Here is a 19,368-nt window from a genome sequence, read left to right on the forward strand (position 1 = left end):
TAGGTCAGAAAACCCCAAAACCAGAAAAATGTGTATTTTCACAAAAACCAAGCCAAAAATGATATTTTTGACAAAAGTGGGTTTAAAATGTTATTTTTACCACAAACTAGTCATAAACACAAGTTTTGAACAAAATGGGGACTAAAGTGTTATTTTTACAAAAATTGGGCCTTAATTGTAAATTTTTGGCTTAATGGGCTAAAAACGTCATTTTAAAAAAAGTGAGCCTTTTATGTTGTTTTAGTGAATACTTGAACCAAAACCAACAATAAACTAACAAACAAATTAATTTTGATCATTGTCTAGGTTATTGAGCCTTAGTGGCCCATTTATATGCTTGATAGGTTTTGTATACTATTTGCGTGCTATTTGGGCCTATAAATACCTTACATGTGAAATGGGTCTTAGTTGTCTTTTTACATATATTTGGAGCCCATATTATATAAATCTCATTCCTATTAGGTCTTAAAACGATTCACATGTTTAGCGATGCCCTAGTGGCCCACTTACATGGTTCGTTGGGCCTGGAATGAGTTTTATACATTTATCTTCGCGTAAATTCGATTAAGGATCTAGTGAGACATGTCGGTTGGCACATATAAGTGTACAATCGTAGCCTGTAGTTATTTATAATCAGAGTTTCCTGGTAGGAAAGCGGGGTTTTGTGTATAGATCTATACGGGGATGACACCCCACACCTGAGTTGTTCGCTACAGTTAGACTACATCGGTCTAGGGTGACTATAACCTTATTCTATTTTTCAGTCGGCGTTCACTAACGCCAAGACAGGCGAAATTTTCATTATTTAGTATGGTTATGACAGCTCACTTAGAGGAATTAATTTTAGGAAGTTTGCGGAAGACTATTTTCTTTTATGTTGGATTACTCAGAAACTTACTCACACTGGTACCCCCACCTCGGTGTTGGTACGACATCATTATCTATTTTCTTTTATGATTGGATTACTCGAAAACTTACTCACACTGGTACCCCACCTCGGTGTTGGTACGACAACATTATATATTTTCTTTTATGATGGTATTACTCAGAAACTTACTCACATTGGTACCCCCACCTCGGTGTTGGTACAGCAGCATTAACTATTCTTCTTTTACGGGCAACGTCGGGTTGTCCGGGGACATTCTATTTACATTCTCTTCAATCACTTTTGACATTCTATTAAACAATAACACACATGCATTAATACAAGATCAGACATAAACATACCAAACTACTTTAAGAAAATACAGGATTTTCTTGTGATTACAAAGTTATACAAATCCTTTTCTCAAATATACTTATGAACTCACCAACATTATATATGTTGACGTTTTCAAAATAACTTGTATTCTCATGGAATCGTTAAGCAGAAGAATCAACGAGAATAGGGGATTTTGTTTTGTGTACTGTCAAACATCATACATTGAATGTTTTGGTCCTGTTATTTAAAAGATTATACTTGATGTAAACAATGGAAGTTGTATTATATTATGCATGGTAATGATGATGTTATGTTTCATTTATATTCACTGTAATGATATTACAAGATGAAGTCACGCACAAGCCCCCGGACGTTTCCGTCGTCTGGTTCGGGGGTGTGACACATTTACATGCTTATTGGGCCTGATACTTTCATTAAATGTTTATTGGGCCTTAGTGACCCTTTTACATGCTTGATAGGTCTTGTATACTCCTTACATGTTTATTGGGCCTTGTTAACCCATCTACATGCTCGACGAACCTTGTATACTCATTTCATACTTATTGGGCCTCATTCATTCATGTACATACACATTGGGCCTTGTAACCTAAATACATGCACGAAAATGTTATTTATAACATTAAATAGTGTGTTACAATATTTGCGTAAACATAGTTAAGGTTCTTGTGAGACATTCTTTCATTTGTACCTACCTAGTGTACAACCTCCAGTCTTGTAGTTATCACCAGAGTCTCCTGGAGGGAGAGCAAGAGTTTGTGTATAGATCTATACGAGGTTGACATCCCCGCATCTGAGTTGTTCGCTACAGCTAGACTAGGCCAGTCTAAGGTGACAAATGTCTTACCTTAAACAAGCGACGCCTGAAAAACGTCATGACAGGAAGATCAGTCATATCAAGCATGATTATAATGACTCACATAGAAACTAAATCCACTGTAAAATTTACGGAATACATATATATGTCTGCAGTTACAATACTATACAAACACCAATTTACGGTCTTAGGGTTTTTAAGACTACAACACTTTTACAAACAGAAAATATAGGATTTTCTGGGAAACTTAGATTATACATTACCTTCTACTTACAACAGAAAATATAGGATGTTCCTTGAATACCCTCTTTATATATTTTCAAACAGAAAACATACATTCTTAAATACAAGATTTGATACAAAACGTTCAAACCATTTTTACAGAAAATATCGGATTTTCTGGTGTTTATAAAGTGATACAAACTTTTCATACAAATACGCTTATGAACTCACCAACATTATATATGTTGACTGTCTTCAAAATAACTTGTATTCTCAAATAATCGTTAAGCGGGTTGGTCTTCAAGAACTCATGGATTTTGTTGTATTTTTGTTATCATCAGACACTTATATTTTGGGAATGTAATTTGCAATCCAACACATTGATGTAAACAATGACGGTTATATTATTTTATGTGTGATGATGATGTTGTCTTGATTCAATTACTTACACTGTGATGATATTACAAGATGAAGTCATCCAACCCCCGGACGTTTCCGCCGTTCCGGTTTGGGGGTGTGACACAATAATAGTGTGCATTGAAGATTAACCATTGTGTTCTTATTCTATATTTTGTCTTGTCTAATTCACTTGATTGGGATTCCGCACCATCAAGTGAATCCGATTGATACATCATAGCCTTTTTGGGGTTTTACAATTGGTATCAGAGATTGCCAAAAACTGCCCACATCGTTTATATGTTCTTTACTACCAACATGGTTGGAAGAACGTGCTAAGAGGGAGATTCTCCAAAAGAAATCCTTGGAGGTCACATTCACGCAATGGTGACTGGAACACAAAAAAGGCGAAGAATCAAACTCCTAAGGACAAGAAGGGAATGTCGCACAAGAAGCCAAATTCAAAAGATGGTTCAGTTAAATGAAGATCAGTTAGTTTGAAGTCATCTCGGCGGTCGATTTCAAGTTCCAAAGCAAGTGCTGAGGCATCCATCCGATCAAACAGGAAATAGGTTAAACCCGACTATAGATGGGTACCAAAGGTTCACACTCCCAAATCATCTAATGATTCTAGTATTTCTTCATCTTCTGTGTCTGATAAACAGGATATGTCATGGGAGAGAGTACCTTGTGTAGATGATAATGGTCAACCCAGCTTCAAAATGGAATGGGTTCCAAAAGGCAATTAATCCTGCACTATGTGTTGGAGCAGCTATGGAGGAATATCATCAGATGTTAGTTTGTTGATAGTGGCTGCTCCAAGCACATGATAGGGGACATCTCTCAACTGTATAATGTTCAGAACTTAAATTGAGAGTATGTGTCCTTTTTAGGAAAGGAAGAAGGAAGAGATCACAAATGGGGATCGCACGTAACGGCGTGTTGAATTTTGAGTTTGCTTACTTCGTTCCAAAATTGAAACACAACTAAGGATGAATACGCTACTGCATTTGCTTGCTGTTATCAAGTCATCTGGATGCGTCTTCAATTGCTGACTTACAGTTTTGAATTCTTTCGATACTCATGAGTTTTATTCAAATGATTCGTTTTAAAGACAATTTTTGTTTGTTTAAATTTGCGCATTTATTCATTTCTTCCCCGTGCACAAATTAAGGGGGAGAAATTAAAAATTAAAAATTAAAAATTTAAAAAATAGAAAATCAAAAAGTCAAAAAGATGTCTTCTTTCGTAAGTGTTTTTGGGAAATGATATGAGATTTAGTGATAAAAGGCAAGTTAAATTGTTTAACAACTTTTGATCCCTAAAGTTTTTGTTTTGCATATTTTGTATTTTATTTTTGGTTTTGATAAATTTGTTCATATCTTTCCTTTATGCACAAATTTAGAGGGAGAATTAAAAATTTTATAAAAATCAAAAATCCAAAAATATATTTATTTCTGTTTTAATTCTTTCTTAGAAAAAAAAATCCAAAAATATAGTTTTTGAGCTGAGCGTATTTTATTTTTACTTTTATTTATTAGTGATTTCTATTGTGTGTTAAGATTATTTTTACTTTTGTTTTTATCTCAAAATTTCTTTTGTCTTGAAATGTAAATTCTTAAGAAGAAGAGACTCAAGGAGATTGTATCGGAATTTTCTAAGCAAGGAGAAGAAACTTGGAAAGGAATTGATGGAGGATTCAAATGCGAGTGATAGACTCTTCCATATTGAGACATGTACCAGTATTAATAGGAGTCTTCACATCAAATGTTAATGATCAAAAGTCATTTTCACCATGACTAATGTGAAACACCCAACCATTCTTCACACATATCTAAATTTTCTCCATTAGATCGCTTCCACGTACCGGTACCCCTTGAGGTTCAAGTATAAAACAACTTGGCTGACGGTTACCAAAAATTATGTGTTTATGATCATGGAAGTCACTATCACCATGATTCTAAGTGAAACCCAAAATCCATAATCCATCCATTTCTGAATTGACGGTGAACATTTTAATGTTCTCGATATTTTCACCCATGAAATTGACGGATAATGGTTCATACCTGGTGTGACACTATACACAATGTCAGTTAGACAGTTTCTTTCTAAGAATTGTCGTATTTAAGGAATTGGAAGTCTAAAACTATACAAATTGTCAAATTGGTCTTGTCAACTTTCTTTACCTAAGAACTGTCATGACACCAGGCGCGATTCACCCAACAGGGAAACATATATCGCTGAATGTCTCACCAAGGGCCAAGTTAACATGTTAACTTGAAAAACTGCATTGAGATCTTTGATCACGAATATGCATGGGCTAACATCAAAATAGCCATGAGTAGTTCTCCGATACTCAACAAATCGCAGTGCGTTCCTCCACGTTCACACATATACTGCGAGAAGTCTCCATCTGAGCCAAGGCTGGGTCCTTGAACAACTATGGTGAGAAGGGTCTTTATGATTCTGTGATCCACGTGGACTTTTTAGTCATGATTACTTTTCAAGGCGCATCGGTGATCATTAAAGAATACTCATTCGAAGGAACAAGAAGTGAAGATTATTTTTCAACATTCAGTCTTTCAACCCCAGAAGCAAGGTGAAATTATACTTGAGATTATGTGACAAGTTGCATTGAACCCTCCTCAATCAATTTGCTGCTATCTATGAACTTGCTGAAGTGATCCAGAAGAATCGGTCTCTCTGTTATTTTCTCTGAAGTATTTTAAAGCTGAAAGTGCTGATTTTCAAGAACCTTTACAAGATGCCTCATATGCCCAATGTGCATTCAAAGTCATATCTTTAAAAGAAGTCCAACTCTTCAAGATAAAGTCATTCATGCATAAATTCATATGTTCATCTTGAAGTTGTGAAGAAATCGAAGATAAAAACTGAAGTCAAGCACAAAGTGAAGATTGAAAAGAAAAGAAAGCTACAAACCCAGTAGGAGATTGTTAGGACATAAGAAAAGAAAACTATAAACCAAGGGGGAGATTTTTAGGTCATAAATTGTGGTTTATACATTGTTTTTCATAAAATATAAGAGTTCTTGGTCTAAGACCGAAACCACCATGTTTTGGTGTTGTTTGGACCGAAATCACATGTGATTTCGGTTAGACTTAATATTGTTTTGTTTGGGTTTTGGGTTGGGCCTTGGTTATTAGGTCAAGGTATAAATAGTGTCATTTGAGCCTTGTAGAGAGAGATGGACGTTTTTGGGTGCTGACATAAGCTAAGAACGTGATTTGGAGAGAAACAAGAGAGAACCAAGTGTAATCAAGAATCTTATGTACCAAACTATTCAATAATAGTGTGCATTGAAGATTAACCATTGTGTTCTTATTCTTTATTTCGTCTTGTCTAATTCATTTGATTGGGATTCCGCGCCATCAAATGAAGTGATACATCGTAGCGTTTTTGGGGTTTTACAATCATGTTTGACTCGATTCCGTTTAAGCTATAAGTATATAATATCATACAATAAATGTAAAATATAATTTGATTTACAAATTATAATTTTTTTTTTCTTTATTAATATTCTAAAAGTTTCGCTTGCTATGTAAAATTTAAATATTGGTTAAATCGTTAAATTATACATACATCATCAAGTTTAAGTTATCTAAACTTTTTTATGCTCATATAGCGAAAAACTACATACATGATAAACAGCAAATAATATTCATATACAATGAATATGTGCCGTTGAATTCATATAGAGAAAAACTAAATACATGATAAACAACAAATAATATCCATATACAATGAACATGTACAGTTGAATTAGAATGCTGATGAAAAAAATGTTTTTATAGTTCTAAATGATGTGAACTTTTAAAAAAGAAGCAAAAGTAGCTGAAAAGAAGAGGCTTCAAGCCTTTAATCCACCTGTTTCGATACACCGGCACAAGGCACACCGTTTCATTTGGGTGAACCTGGAACATATGCGATTAATACGGCAATGATATATTATTGATATACTATTATTGTTTTTATATAACTAAAATAGCTATATATTAATAAATCTAAATTATTTTTCAATTTCATCTTGCAAGTTTAAAGATTTAAATTTCATGAAAGAATCTCATTTAAGAGTATCTTGACAAAATTTGTTGTTATATTTTAATACTAACTACACGTAGTTAAAGACAAATAATGACAGCTAAGTGTATATATATATATATATATATATATATATATATATATATATATATATATATATATATATATATATATATATATATATATATATATATATATATATATATATATATATATATATATATATATACTAATAAAAGAGTAGTTATTTTGTCATGCGTCATCATATTAGACATCTTAATTAATGTGTTGCCACTTGTCAATATATTAGTTCTTCATTTTAAATTTTTTATATCTCTTCATGAACGTGATGCTATTTGTTAATGTATTTATTCTCTATTTTAAAATTTAAATTTTATATTAATGTTTTCATTAATTCACAAATAAAAAATGTTTAATATATATTAAAAATTAATTTTACATATTTATTTGAATCAACGATTATAATTTTGTATAACTAAAAAAATATCTTTTAAATTAATAATTTATTTAAAATAATTGATTAATAATTTTGAATTTTTACTATAAAAGTTTAATTAATTTTATAACCGTGGTTCCCACGGGTTATAAACTAGTATATATATATATATATATATATATATATATATATATATATATATATATATATATATATATATATATATATATATATATATATATATATATATATATATATGTTCAGGTTCATTTAAAACCATTTAAGACCATGCTAATTTTGTGAGACCGTGATACCAAATCTAAAAATAATTTTAAAATGCAAAATAAAAGGAAAAATCTAAAAATCCTATTTTTAATTATTATTTTCTGAACTTTATTTACCTAAAAAAATAAAAAAGAAAATAAAAAAAATTACGGTTTTTTTTTTTGAAAAATACGTGAAATATTCTAATAGAATATTACATTGTACATTTCTAATATGATTTTTAGAATGTTTAGAATATTCTATTAGATTTGTCAGATATGTAGAATATTCTAAATATTCTACTAAAATATGTAAAAAAATGTATTTTTTTTGTATTTATTTTTTATTTTTTGGTATTCTTTTATTTTTTTTTGGAAAATATATATTCCGAAAATAATATTGGAAATTTTTTTTCGAAAATTTTCAATTATTTTGCATTTTAAAAAATGTTTTTGTTTTATCTACTAAATGATTGGCTAGGATTGCGTCTCACGGTCTCACAAATTAAACCGTCTCACAAGAACCTAACCATATATATATATATATATATATATATATATATATATATATATATATATATATATATATATATATATATATAAGGTTAGGTTCATTTGAGACCATCTATATTTTGTGAGACCGTGAGATGCATTTTTTTTTATTTATTTTTAGTTAATTCAAGTTCCGAAAATAATATTTAAAAAAAGAGTTTTTGGATTTTTCCATTTATTTTGCATTTTAAAATTATTTTTTAGAATATGTACAGTGTAATATTCTATTAGAATATTTCACGTATTTTTAAAAAAAACGGGATTTTTTTTTTTATTTTTTTTAGTTAATTCAAGTTCCGAAAATAATATTTAAAAAAAGAATTTTTAGATTTTTCCATTTATTTTTCATTTTAAAATTATTTTTTAGAATATGTACAGTGTAATATTCTATTAGAATATTTCACGTATTTTTAAAAAAAAAATAGGATTTTTTTATTTTTATTTTTATTTTTTTAGTTAATTCAAGTTCCGAAAATAATATTTAAAAAAAGAATTTTTGGATTTTTCCATTTATTTTGCATTTTAAAATTATTTTTAGATTTGGTCTTACGGTCTCGAAAAATTAGAATGATCTCAAATGAACCTGAACCTCTATATATATATATATATATATATATATATATATATATATATATATATATATATATATATATATATATATATATATATTATGTTCGATTATGGTTTGTAAAAATGTCCCAAATATATAAGGTAAAAATTCATTTTTCCAACAACCAAAAATCATCCATTCAGTCATTCAAAAGATAATCAGAGTATATTATATTCTCAAAACATTAGAGTAAAGTTATAAAATAGATAATGCGGAAAACTTTAGGGGATGCAATGCGATCAAGTCGGACTTCCATTTATAGGGGTGTGTTTGGCACAGAACTTTTGGAAGCGTTTAGAAGCTTTTAGCTTTTAGCTTGTAACAAAACGCTATAGTTTAAACAAAAAATGTCGTTTGGTAGTACGAACGTTTAGCTTTTAGTTTAAACAAAACGCTCCAAATCTAAAAGCTACTTCATGTAGCTTTTAACAAAACGCTACCGAGCTTTTGAAATTAATTTCCGTAATTACCCTTAAAAATACATTTATATATTTATTTATTTTTAATCAGTTGTCCTTTTATGTAATTTCATATATTTCAAAAGCTTCCAGCTACTTTTGCCAAACACTCATATAACAGATAAAAGTTACAGCTTCCTGCTACCAGCTACCCGCTACACGCAACCCGCTACCAGCTACCCGCTTCCAGCTAATAGCTACTTTTGCCAAACACGCCCTAGAACATAAACACCTAAAACATTTAAACAAAAAACCATAATCACAAAGCTTAGTGAGTTCCCCAAATACCACATACCAATACGGGCCTCACCCAACATACATAACAAGCCTCGCTCAACATACATGCAAGAGTCATAAGGACAACCATGTCAAAAAGTCAACGACTATGGTCAACATGTCGTTGCCAACTGCTACCCACATCGTGGCTATTCCCAATAAAACAGTCGCGACCAACTTTGCCACCATGTCGTGGCAAGCATGTCACCACGTTGTGGCAGCAACACGACAAAACAACCGTAGGAACCCTCTCACTACATTGTGATGAGCAACATGTTGTGCCGTGATTTATGATTGGAGACAACTTAATAGATTAAGCTCTAAATTCGTTAAGTCCTTTGTTCATACTTTCAAGAAAGCTTCTTGGGACCCTAAATGTTCATAAAAATCCAAACTTTGTGGACATGCATGACCCATGCATGTCCTCCACTCAAACTAGGTCAAAAGGTAAGAAAATGACCTAAATATCATGTATGGTTTTGAAAACACTTTCAACTTCTAGATCCATAAGATATAATACTCTAGGGGAGCTTGATGAGCGATAAAGTTGCTAACTTTGTCAGACCCATTCATTCCAACTTCCACACTAGACCATAATACTCTAACTTTCCTAGATCTACTAGAAATAAACCAAAAAGATCAAGCCTTGAAGACTTACAATGGTCCAAAAGATGATCATAAAGGTGGAGATGGGTTGCTTGATGGATCCTTGCATTAGAAAACTTCTTTTTTTTCCTTCAAAGGTAACCAAATCACCATAGAAGAGTGATGGATGCTAAGGATGGACAAATCCTACATATCATGTCCTTTAAATAGAACTCTAGGCCCGAAATCTAGGGTTTTGAACCCTATCGTCACCACGTCATGACCAATGCATGACCACATCGTGGTGACTTAATGAAATATGCGATTCATGCTGCTCTGCCACGTCGTGGTGATCCTTCTTCGCCATGGCCACTCAAAAACTTGCAAGATTAAAACATAAAAATTCATACTTGAAATCAGGTGTTACAGTTTGCTTAAATGTTTTAAAAAACTTTAATAATAATCTAAATTATTACAGGTGACAAACAAAATAATTAAATTTAAATTCAAATATTATGTGAGATGATAATTTTAGTCGTTTATCTATTAGCTTTCATAATAATCATAATGTATCAAATACTAACAATTTATTATTTAATTGTTACATTTTTATGCAAATATAAACATATATAACAATTATCTTTTACAGTTTTTTTTTTGCTATAGTTAATTATCTGTTCCTAAATATTATCACATAATCAACTTTACAACATATACTGAACACCCATTAACTAAACAATTAAAATACAAAAATTTAAATTCAAATTCAAATAATATGCAAGGATGATAATTTTCTTTCTAAAATTAAGTATTACATAATCAATTTTGCAACATATATTCAACAGATAATAATTAAAATCAGAATCTGTTTATCTAAACATTAAAAAATTTAAATGATCGTAATCATAATATCAAAAAGAATTCAATACTCAACTCCAACACCCTCTTAACCCCTCTTGTCACGTGAGATCAGCAGTCTTCATCTGCTACTTCTCCACCTTCATATATATCTCCCCTTCTCCGTAAATTCTGTTTTAGATTCATAAAAAACCACAAGCCCTACTTCCCTCTTCTTCTCATCCTCCTCCTGCTGTGATATCTCATTATCCACAGATTCCTACACTGTAATCGAAATCCATTGATCCAGTTGAAGAGGCTAACGTCAGGGGAGATAGAGTGAGTGGGATCATTATTATACACAGAGAGAATTGCTTCTGTATGTCAGTAGATTGTACACACTGCAATTACTACGGTGGATTTGGTGAGCTTGCTAACCCCCTACAATGGCCTCAACTTCGCAAAAGGCGTCGCATTCTACCGATGATTCACTTCCGATCCACCGTCAGGCGGTTTCCGCTGACGTCGTTGTTGTCGAAAACTGGCACAACAACGATCAGAAGACGCCGATCAAGAATACATCAATCGCTACCTTGATCAATACTACCGATCCTTCCGCTTCCTCTAAAGGTAATCTATATCTTTGTTTGCATTGATGTATATGTCGAATCTTATATATTCGGCATTTAGAAATATCTATATGCGTATTTAGGGATTTATCTCTAGTTTTGTTGCATGTGCTTGTATACGCATATATGTATAGTAACACCGATAAATCTATCTTTACGGATATTACCATATGTGTAGTTTCGCGATAGATACACACAACTGTGAATATTGTTGTATGAGCGTATTAGACAATATCACTTTAAGTTTTGGTATCTGCTAATGAAAAATTGTCTGCTATCTGTTTTCTATCGTTGATTCGTGACCTTTGTTTGATCGTATATGAATTGTCTTTGCCGAATCCTGAAGTTAAACCTTATGTCAGCCAATCTCTTTATAGAAAGAGTTAAATCCTAGAGTTAATTGAAAGTACAAGAGTAGATGTCTGTTTTAGGAAGAAGAAGGATGGTTGTAGATTAGCTCGGTATTTAAGAGCTACATTCTACAAGATGATGAATTCGAGAGCTGTGGCTTATCTAGAATACATTATACCCTTAACTTACATATGCAAAAGAGATCATGATTCATTATAGTTGCCTACTTACTTCATAAGTAATCCATGTGTTTTGCTTTGAGCTATCACAGTGAAAGTAATGATAAGCAACATTATTATAAGTTGTAAGATGGTCATTCAAGATCTTTTTTTTATTTGGCCTCCAAATCTTTTGCCACTTGCAGTTTGACAAATTCATGCTCTACTCTTACAGGAATCCAAATCCTCACACGGGCTCAAACAAGCCATCCATTGGACCCATTATCTGCTGCTGAAATCAAAGTAGCAGTAGCAACTGTCAGGGCAGCTGGAGCGACACCTGAGGTATTAATTGGGATTATGCTGTTAACACTCAAATCATCTTAATCATGATGAATGATGACATACTAATTGTGTGTTTGAATTTTCTTTTTCAGGTCAGAGATGGTATGCGGTTTGTGGAGGTGGTTCTATCAGAACCAGATAAAAGTGTTGTTGCACTTGCAGATGCATATTTCTTTCCACCTTTCCAACCTTCTCTACTACCCAGAAGCAAAGGTGGTGCTGTAATACCTAGTAAGCTTCCCCCAAGGAGAGCTAGACTTGTTGTCTACAATAAAAAATCAAACGAAACAAGCATATGGATTGTTGAATTATCCGAAGTACATGCAACAACTCGTGGTGGACATCATAGAGGGAAAGTCGTTTCTTCAAGAACAATTCAAGATGTTCAGCCTCCCATGGTACTCTACTCTACTCCCCATTCTTTCTCTTATATAAATCGAAAAAAAGATTTAACTTTACTGATGCCCTCATGATTATCTATCCATCACAGGATGCTGTTGAATATGCTGAATGTGAAGCTGTTGTGAAAGAGTACTTTCCCTTTCAAGAAGCTATGAAGAAGAGGGGTATTGAAGATATGGATCTTGTGATGGTTGATGCTTGGTGTGTTGGTTATCATAGTGAAGCAGATGCTCCTAGCAGAAGATTAGCAAAACCACTTATCTTCTGTAGGACTGAAAGTGATAGCCCAATGGAAAACGGATACGCCCGACCCGTTGAAGGAATTTATATTCTTGTTGACATGCAAAACATGGTTGTCATTGACTTTGAAGACCGAAAACTTGTCCCATTGCCACCTGCTGATCCTTTAAGAAACTACACTCCTGCTCATACACGAGGTGGCGTTGACCGAAGCGATGTAAAGCCCTTACAAATTCTTCAGCCCGATGGGCCCAGCTTCCGTGTTAATGGCCAATATGTTGAGTGGCAAAAGGTAGTGAAATTATCCATACAAAAATCGCATTAGTAAAACATATATGTTAAAAATTACTTTTTTTTTTTTGTTGATAGTGGAACTTTCGTATTGGGTTTACTCCAAGGGAGGGATTAGTGATACACTCGGTTGCATATGTTGATGGAAGCAGAGGTAGAAGACCAATTGCTCATAGATTGAGCTTTGTTGAAATGGTTGTTCCTTATGGTGATCCAAACGATCCACATTACAGAAAGAACGCGTTTGATGCAGGTGAAGATGGTCTTGGAAAAAATGCTCATTCTCTTAAAAAGGTTTGCTCATTTATGTTTTTAAATTTTAGGTAACTGTAACTGTAACGTGTGAGTATGCTTAAAGAGTATTGTTTTTTTTTTTATAGGGATGTGATTGCCTAGGTTATATCAAGTACTTTGATGCACATTTTACAAACTTCACTGGAGGTGTTGAAACAATTGAAAATTGTGTATGTATGCATGAAGAGGATCATGGAATCCTGTGGAAGCATCAAGACTGGAGAACTGGCTTAGCGGAAGTACGAAGATCTCGGCGTCTTACAGTGTCATTTATATGTACTGTTGCCAATTACGAATACGGTTTCTATTGGCACTTTTACCAGGTGAGTTAGTTATATTTAATTATTTATATACTACATGATTTCAAAACCTAATTATGAAATTTCAGTTATTTAAATGATGGTGTATTGTATGGTTTTGTTTGCAGGATGGAAAGATTGAAGCTGAAGTTAAACTTACAGGGATTTTGAGTTTAGGAGCATTGCAGCCTGGGGAAGTTAGAAAATATGGGACAACAATTGCACCAGGGTTGTATGCGCCAGTTCATCAACACTTTTTTGTTGCTCGTATGGATATGGCTGTTGATTGCAAGCCTGGAGAAGCATATAACCAGGTATATACTGTGATTCATTCAAAGTTCAAAGCTCAAACCAACCAAACAGGATAATGGAACGTAATGATCCATTCCATTTTTTTTTTTTTTTGTGAATTGTGATTCCACTCCACCTTACCAAAACAGACCCTTATTGTGTTTTGTTTGTTCACTTCAGGTTGTTGAAGTTAATGTGAAAGTTGAAGAATCTGGGAAAGATAACGTCCATAATAATGCATTCTACACCGAAGAAACTTTACTTAAAACTGAAAATGAAGCTATGCGTGATTGCAATCAGTTATCTGCTCGTCATTGGATTGTAAGCATCTTTTCCCTTTTAAAAGAATTATTTATATATATATATATATATATAAAAAAAAACTTTTTGTAGATTATTGGTGAAATGTGTATGTGTATGTAGATTAGAAACACTCGGACTGTGAATAGGACGGGGCAGCTGACAGGGTATAAGCTGGTACCAGGTTCAAATTGCTTGCCATTAGCAGGTTCAGAGGCTAAGTTTTTGAGAAGGGCTGAATTTCTTAAACATAATCTTTGGGTTACACCGTATGCACTTGATGAGAATTTTCCTGGAGGAGAGTTTCCTAATCAGAATCCACGTGTTGGTGAAGGCTTAGCCTCATGGGTCAAGCAAAATCGTTCTCTTGAGGAAACTGATATCGTACTTTGGTCAGTCAACATATATTTATTTATTTATTTATTTCCTTCGAATTTCACCATCACCATCCTTCATGTGCAGGTATGTATTTGGGATCACTCATGTTCCTAGGTTAGAAGACTGGCCTGTTATGCCAGTGGAACACATTGGTTTTATGCTTCAGGTAATCATCTACTTATTATAACTTATCTCAATTCTCAATCCATCAATATCATAATCCCTTTATGAGTACTTTTTTTTTTTTTTTTTTTTTTACTTGTCTGTTTTACCCAAGATTCCCACGTAATCCCTCTGACCCTGACCCTGACCATGGTCCCTCTCCCTGTCACTGCTACCCTACCAAACACTGTGGGTACATCCAACATCCATTTGTGTTATATTTATTTTTTTCTAAATACAAAATAAATATATTTGGATGCAGCCACATGGATTCTTCAACTGCTCACCAGCGGTTGACGTCCCTCCAGGAGCGTGTGAGATGGATGTGAAAGACAATGAAGCTAAAGAAGGCGTTGGCGTTGCAACCAAGTCTGTTTCAAATGCTTTGATTGCCAAGCTTTGATGTATGTAGTTTAAGTTTGTAGACCTATATTATTATACTTTGGTTGGTTGTGCTATGAATTTGACCCAGTCTCCATTTCAATTCATTTCATATGTTTCCTTTGGTACGTACTATCATTTTTTTGTTTAAGATAAGTTTGGACCACGACCGATGAAATTCAAAGCTGGTTCATAAGTGTAGTTAGTCATCACGTGTCACACTGGACTTTTTGGTCATATCTCCGACACCTCACTATTGCTATTAGGTATCACTCTCTTTATATCTTCAAAATATCTAATTATGTAGTCGATAATAATATGGCCCACTATATACCACTATAGGAAAAGCATATGCTCCTTTACCCTACTTTTTTTTTTTTTTTTTTTTTTTACTTGTTGCTTAAGGTCAATCGTTTTAAAAGTAGTCCCTTGGTTTTAGACTAGTCCACTAAACAATCATCATTCTTTTTTTATTATTTAAGCGTAAAATATCCGTATCGGTTTACTTTGTAATATTATAGGATATTTTTTCTTCTAACTTCGTCTCCTTTTTTTGGCTACTTTTTCTTTTTCTCTTTGTATTGATATTGGTTGCTTTGAAAATTACTTTTAAATTTAGATATCTTTGTTTGTTATCTGATATAATATACATGTGATATAGATTTAGTTTTTTGTTTGATTTTAGTTGTGGGTGGTTGACGTGGTTGGTTTTATATATATATAGACTAGAGACTAGAGACTAGAGATACGACAATTAACCAACATAGATAGCTAAACCCATTAATGTCTAGGTTTGACTGTCTGGACGGAGTCTCGTTTACACTGCAAAATCATCTTCACATTCAATCAAAATTATTGGTTTGGTCACAGAAAGGTCATGTGAAAGTAGAAATTTCTTACGTGTGAGTGTGTTGGAAAAAAACACATCACTTATCACTTATTCTCTCTCCTCTTCGCAACCACAACCATAAAATATTTCCCTAGTCGTATTCGTAAACAGTCGAACTAGTCTAGTTGTAGTCATCCTCATACTACCTCCGCCCCTGCTACAATAATGCCAAACACTCCTCAATCCCCACCGTGACACCGTCTGTCCTCCCGCCCACCGCCATGGCGCAACACCACAAATCCATCCAACAACAACTCGCCCTCCAAATTCTACTAGCTGACAGACTCGTCAAATCCGTTAAAGACCTTCAACCTTCAAAGCTCGACTGTTCCGACCTCGCTACACTCGCCGCCCAACTCGCCCACCTCCTCCGTTCCACCGCTCGACTCGTTACCTCCTCCTCCACCACATTTTACGACCGCCCTCTCCGCTCCATCTTCTCCAATCTCTCCTTGAATCTTGAACGAGCCCAGACGCTTGTTCGCAAGTGTAAGCAACGAAGCGGCATCCTCCGTCAGGTCTTTGCTATCACCACCGCTGCGGATGTCCGGAAAGTGTCGAGTCTTCTGGAGTCTTCCATCGCCGATATCAAATGGCTCCTTTCCGTTTTTGTTCCGGATGACAACGCCGGTGTAAACCCTTCCCTCCCTCCCATTGCCAGCAACGACCCGGTACTCGCCTGGGTTTGGTCCAACATTGCCACCGTCCACCATTCCACACAACTCAAAGTCCGAGTCGACGCTGCAAATTCCCTCGGATCATTAGCCGGTGACAACGACCGGAACAAGAAGATGATCATTGAAGAAGACGGAATCCCGCCGCTTCTTAAACTACTAAAAGAAGGAGCGTCACCGGAGTCCCAAATTGCCGCCGCTGCCACGCTCCACGCTTTAGCAACCGATGGAGAAAAAATCTCCGCTTTTGTTCGATCCATGGCTATTCCCACCATTGTTCAAGTTCTTAACGACTCCACATCCGTAGTTGTCCGAACAAATGTGATCAATCTGTTGTCAAAAATGGCAGAAATTGATCCATTGGTACAGGAGGAATTCGGAAGGGAGAATGTGACGAGACCAATCGTCACATTCTTAGCAAACGACGTCGTTCTGGATGACATAATTACCACTTCAGGTTACCAATACCATTTCAATTCTTCGTTATCTTTCAACTATAAGAAAGAAACCGACGTCGCTTCACCCGAAGAAAAACTCGATCTCAAGATAAGTTGCGCGAGGGCATTATGGACATTATCTAAAGGGAGTTTATCGAACACTAAGAAGATCACCGAAACAAAAGCATTAATTTGTTTAGCAAAACTCATCCAACACGAAAACCAACAACTACAGATAAATTGCTTAACGACAGTCACCGAGTTGACCGCAGTTGCCGAGTCAAACGCCGAGTTAAGACGTCAAGTGTTCAAACCCAATTTGCCAGCTGCGCGAACCCTATTGGACCAGCTTCTACGAGTCCTGAACCATGAACCCAACCCGGAGCTGGTGGTTCCAGCCATAACGACAATTGGTTCACTGGCTCGAACCTTTCCTGCTAAAGAGACTCGAATACTTGGACCTCTAGTTTCAAAGCTAGACAACGAAGTCAGTGACGTCACTAACGAAACTGTGATGACATTGACGAAATTCGTTTGCCCTGACAACTTCAACTGTGTGGAACACTCGAAGGCGATTTTGGAGTTCAATGGGGTTCCTCGTATAATGGGCTTCTTGAAAAGTAGTGATGATATCAAGATTCAAGTTCTTGGGCTTAAACTCTTGTGTTATCTTGCATTACATGTGGGTAATAGTAACGTTCTTGAAGAAGCTAGAGTGTTGAGTGTCATTGAAGGTGGTGCTCGATCTGTTTTGACTCAGTATCCAGACATGAGAGAGCTTTTCGCGAAAGCAATGCACCATCTGAATTTGTATCAACCGGGTGTTCGTACACATAAGCCGGCTTATGTACCATGATGTTTCATGGAGTCATTGTACATTTTCAGAGACTTGTAAATTGTAATGATTGATGAGTGTTTGTAGGATTCGAATTTGTGATCTTTTGGATGCCTTTAAGGCTACCTACATGACATGACAGTTTGTTTGGTGCTTGGTATATATTAAAATTGATGAGAGAAAAACTGTCATTTTTTTTATATTTATCATTTGGAAATAACCCTAGAAAAGCTATAAAAACTTAATCTTGAACTAGAATCATTTGTTTTTGAGTTGAGTCTTTACTCGAACCTTAAAACAAGAAACAATAACCAATGTTCTGGTTGTGGTCACAACTTTTGCTTAGTGTCAATACGAAGTCTCAACCGAAACTCTAGACACAAGAAGCTTTTGGTTCTTTCTACAATTTCAAAATAAACTCTATATGTGTATAATGATGCCTCCTCTTCCAATTCATTTATTGTAATGAATGTTCCATAATGAACAATATAAAACACACGACTCTTGGAACTTTCTAGAAACAGTTGGAGCCTTTTCTTTGGTGAATGTTAACACCCCGTTTTCAAGTTTAAACATGAGAGGAAGGAAATGAAAGGAAATTGATGAGAAATGCCTTCTCAATCATTTTTTTAGGGAAAAAAGATTTTAATTACTTTACTTCAATTTCATTTCTTTCCCATCCTTCAAAAAAACTCAAAAACCCAAATTTTCCTTTCTTAAAAAAACTCGAGAATAGGGTCACCCTGACCCTTTTGTAATAAATGTTTCCTAAACCCTAACTCTAAGGCAAAAAAGAAGTGGATAATGATGTTATTCTTTCTTTGTTAAGAAACTAAAACCAGCCTAAAAGACTCTTGTTGGAGGTTCGTTTCATGTCAATTATGTCTATATAAGTACATTATCTGTCTTCTTGATCTTACTCTTCTTACATCATAAACGTGTTTTGTGAATCATTTTCAGTGACGTTTTTCACTAAACAAATGTCTCTTTCGCTTTAAAGACATCTATATACGGGTGGTGAACTATCTTTTCAAGATTTCAAGATTCGACTTGTTTTAGAATCTTTTCTTATCAAACCCTTATTTGGAACAACCTCTTTTCACTTGGTAATTTGTTCAAATTCCCAAAATGGAAAACAATAAATAAATGCAGTTGCTTTCAACTGAGTTATGTTCTTCAGGTTGCCTGTTGTTATTGTCAAATACATTGCTCCTCAAACAGATGAGTACAATTATTGAACTCCAATGTGAAAAAAAGATGA

General features: G+C 34.2%; 2 protein-coding genes across 2 annotated transcripts; both read left to right on the forward strand.

Moving 5' to 3' along the window:
* Nucleotides 1–10,904: 10,904 nt before the first annotated feature.
* On the forward strand, nucleotides 10,905–15,400 carry LOC111887425 (diamine oxidase [copper-containing] 1, peroxisomal). The gene is made up of 11 exons (XM_023883591.3): nucleotides 10,905–11,381; nucleotides 12,125–12,234; nucleotides 12,327–12,632; nucleotides 12,725–13,168; nucleotides 13,246–13,461; nucleotides 13,548–13,784; nucleotides 13,889–14,074; nucleotides 14,232–14,372; nucleotides 14,475–14,743; nucleotides 14,814–14,895; nucleotides 15,154–15,400. Exons 1-11 carry the CDS (start codon nucleotides 11,198–11,200, stop codon nucleotides 15,292–15,294), a joined length of 2,316 nt encoding a protein of 771 aa, XP_023739359.1. The 5' UTR covers nucleotides 10,905–11,197; the 3' UTR covers nucleotides 15,295–15,400.
* A 982-nt stretch (nucleotides 15,401–16,382) lies between these two features.
* Nucleotides 16,383–18,128, forward strand: LOC111887427 (uncharacterized). The gene has a single exon (XM_023883592.1). It carries the CDS (start codon nucleotides 16,383–16,385, stop codon nucleotides 18,126–18,128), a length of 1,746 nt encoding a protein of 581 aa, XP_023739360.1.
* Nucleotides 18,129–19,368: the final 1,240 nt, after the last annotated feature.

This window comes from Lactuca sativa, chromosome 5 (genome assembly GCF_002870075.4).
Source record: "Lactuca sativa cultivar Salinas chromosome 5, Lsat_Salinas_v11, whole genome shotgun sequence".
Taxonomy (NCBI): Eukaryota; Viridiplantae; Streptophyta; class Magnoliopsida; order Asterales; family Asteraceae; genus Lactuca; species Lactuca sativa.